Source organism: Habropoda laboriosa, unplaced genomic scaffold, assembly GCF_001263275.1.
Source record: "Habropoda laboriosa isolate 0110345459 unplaced genomic scaffold, ASM126327v1 scaffold175, whole genome shotgun sequence".
Taxonomy (NCBI): domain Eukaryota; kingdom Metazoa; phylum Arthropoda; class Insecta; order Hymenoptera; family Apidae; genus Habropoda; species Habropoda laboriosa.
Window position 1 is genome coordinate 1,809,049 of NW_017100347.1, and position 3,738 is coordinate 1,812,786.

General features: G+C 30.6%; 1 protein-coding gene across 1 annotated transcript in view; it reads left to right on the top strand.

Moving 5' to 3' along the window:
* LOC108574582 (rho GTPase-activating protein 44-like) overlaps positions 1-2,731 on the top strand; it is a 4,683-nt gene extending 1,952 nt beyond the window's left edge. Inside the window, exons 5-9 of the mRNA XM_017937199.1 lie at positions 251-548; positions 631-870; positions 1,000-1,805; positions 1,876-2,051; positions 2,306-2,731. Coding sequence (XP_017792688.1) covers positions 251-548; positions 631-870; positions 1,000-1,805; positions 1,876-2,051; positions 2,306-2,731 — 1,946 coding nt within the window. The remainder of the gene's footprint in view (positions 1-250; positions 549-630; positions 871-999; positions 1,806-1,875; positions 2,052-2,305) is intronic.
* Positions 2,732-3,738: the final 1,007 nt, after the last annotated feature.

Sequence of the window (3,738 nt, forward strand, 5' to 3'; positions counted from 1 at the left end):
TGTTTTTCAATTTTTTACATATTTTTAACAGTTTAGATTGTCATTAATATCAATTTTGTATTATACATATGTAGTAGTTATATATTTTATGATAATCAAAAATCTTTGATATATTTTATTGTCTAATGTTTTCGAAATTTCATGAGTAATTAATTTTTAGAAGGAACTTATCTAATGAAAATAAAAGGAACTAAAAGGAACTTTCCTCACAAAAATTTTCATCTGATGTAACTTCGTTTCATGGTTCCAGATGATAATGAAATGAAACCAGTTTATGGTTATCCCCTTGAAGAACATCTTAGAGTAACTAACAGAAAAATAGCATTACCTATTCAATTATGCGTGTCTGCATTGCTACGATTAGGTATGGAAGAAGAGGGTCTTTTTAGAATAGCTGGTGCTGCATCGAAATCACGACGAATCAAATTAAGTCTAGATGCATGTTGCCTCACATTACCAACTGCTCTAGAATATAAAGACCCACATGTTATTGCTGGTGCATTAAAATCTTATTTGCGAGAACTTCCTGAGCCACTTCTAACTTACAAGTAAATATATGAAAGACATTTCCTTTTATAGCAATGGAAAATGGAAATACAATACTACATTTGTTTTTGTGTTATCTTAAAGATTGTATCCTGAATGGATGGCAGCTGCAAAGATAACTCAAAATGAAATAAGATTGAGAGCCCTTTGGGAAGTGTTACATAAGTTACCACAAGCAAATTTAGAAAATTTACGGTTCCTAATTAAATTTTTAGCTGTACTCACAAAAAATCAAGATATAAACAAAATGTCGCCTCAAAACATTGCAATTGTAATTGCACCTAATTTAATATGGAGTCCACAAGAGGATGTAAATACAATGGTGTAAGAACTTATTCTTCTGAATGATAATTATAAAGAAATATAATTTATTTATGTATACTAAATTTTGTGATTATTATAAAACAAATTATGTGATCAACTTTTTCCAATATAATATATGTATAATTTCAGAATGAATATGAGCACAGCTAACAACTCTAGTCTTATAGTTGATCAACTGATTACATATGCAGATTGGTTTTTTCCTGGTGAAATAGACTTTGATCGTGATTTAGATGTCGGCATTATAAATGGTTCAGAAAATCAAAATATAGGTATGCGTCGTTGCATTTCCAATAGCAGTCTTAGTGATCATGGTGAAAGTCCACCACAAGGTAGTCCTAAACCAGCAGCCCGTAGAAAAAATAAACCTGCACCAACTCCACCAAATAGTACTACCCCAGACAAACATGATAAAAAATCTGATGATAAACCACCACCTGCACCTGATAAACCACCCAGACCTTTAACATCAGCAACTCTTAATCGCATAACATGTAAAACTCAAAAACATGAAACAGTAAATACTGAATCAATCATGAAGCACGAAAATAATACAGAAAAACAAGATGGAAATACAGAAACAGAAATTAAACAACAGAACATTGAAGCAAATGCAATTACAGATTCTCTATCAGGTAACTCTTCAGAATGTACTACTGAAATACAAGATGAATCACACAATATAAACACAGAAACTGAAAGAGGTAACCAAGAAGCCCAAAAGAATGAGAAAAAGTTAAATGCTCCTATTACTTCTGAAAGAAATACTGTAGAAAATGCATCATGCAATAAGTTTGTTATGGAATCAGATAATTCAGAAACTTCTACACATAAATTAAAAGTGATACCAACAGAAAAACCACATTGTTCTACATTGGAAAGACGAAGACCAGTAGCTGCACCAAGAAGTATAACTAATATAGTACATAATGCAGGTATAATATAGTACATAGCATTTTATTAAATGAAATAATACCAAATGTTTAATTTGTTTTTATTTCAAAGAAGAAACCGTAGAGTTACGTAAAAAGTCGGATAGTAACAACCCGGTGTGTTCAAGTACACTTGATAGAAGCAGTAAACCAGCTGTACCAGAACGACCAGCCGGATTAGTTCGTCCCTCAAGTCTTATCAAACAACAACCGCGTCACAGTAGTGAAAATTTAGACACTGAAGCAGGGGTGAGTACTAAACTTTTCAAGCATTTTATTCATTTTCAGTATTATGTGTAAGATAATTCTTTAAAATAAATGTAGTTACTGCCAGTGGACTCAACAAATATCACTGCCTGGATATTGCATTTTGAAATACAATAACGTAAGCTATAAATGAAGTGAAAAATAAACGTGTTAATAACTAATTTCATTTAAAATGTTAAATCTCACAATGATTTTTCAGAGCTATTAATATTTTTTTCCTTTTTAATAACCTGTAGCCTTTAACTTTGGAAAGAGCTCATGTATATTCAGTGGACAAACAACAGGTCAGTATAATACAAGTGCGTGGAAATGGCAGTGTGTTCTGCACCTCGGGCAACAACAATGGCAACGCGGCTTCGAACTTACAGAGAAGCCCCAGTGTAGGTAGTCGACCTTCATCTATGTCCTTGTACGGTGAACGACCAGAAAAGCCAGCCAAATTGAATGCTCCGGAACAAACAAAAGCTCACGTGCGAACCAGATCAGAAGGAAATATTATCGATGTGCAAACTCAGACTGAGACGGTAATAACTGTGAAATCACCACAACAACCTGTTCCGGCTTCCCCGAGATTTCATCAGAGGCCTCCACGGCCACAACCACCGCCACCACCTCCACCTACTGCGCGATTTAAATTAGAACAAGAAAGTACTAATCTCTAGGATTTTCTGTACAAAAAGTGATTATTACATTTAGAAGAGAACTTTATAAAAATTAATATTTTTTAAAACGAAGAATATATTTCTTACAATACAATATGAAACTGTGGGAAACTTTTAACAGAATAATGTAAATTTTCCCACTTATAATTAGGTGTAAAGTAATGAGTGTTTCAATCTTGAGAAATGCAGTTAAATTGATAACATAATTAAGCAGAACTTCATTCTAATTTTTTAAGTTGCGCAGAAGATGAAGTATCTTTTCTTCTGTGTTTTTGAAATGATAGTAATTATCAAAAGTAAGAAATGGGTTTATAATTTTGATGCTAAACATTTTTAAGTTTATACAGTTATATGTTAAAAATAATTGAAGAAGTTATATTATATATATTTAACTCTGATATTTTTGCAACTTAAAAATTTTTATACTCGTTACAAAAATAATGGAAAAATATTACAAATATATAGAAATCATTTAGCACTTGATCTCTTCTTTAGATTAACATATTTTTTAAGCACACAAATTTCAGCATAGTTATTATGTAATACAAAATTGAAAATATTTGGCAGTAACCACAATATATTTGTATATTGTTATTTGTACCTATTGAGTGTATGTTAAATTCTAATGCATTTCATAAAAAAGTGAATACTTATAAAGAAACATATAAGATGAATTTTCGGATAAATTAATATCACTTGACTTCAATGTAAATAAGTACATAACATTTATGTGTATGTAATTTACAAAATAACAGTAGTATGATGTTATACACTTTATAATGGTACCATAAATTCTAAAACTTTACTCATTGTGTAAAAATAACTTTTTTTCTATAATTATCCAATTGAACATGAGATTTATTCTTATGTGCTAGATATAAACAATTGTTTTAAGTTGGTTTAGCGACTAGCAATCATTAATATTAAATTCAATTATAATGATGGTCAAAGTGCCACCATAATCAAAACAATATTTACATTGTCATTTATAAATCTTTATAATATAT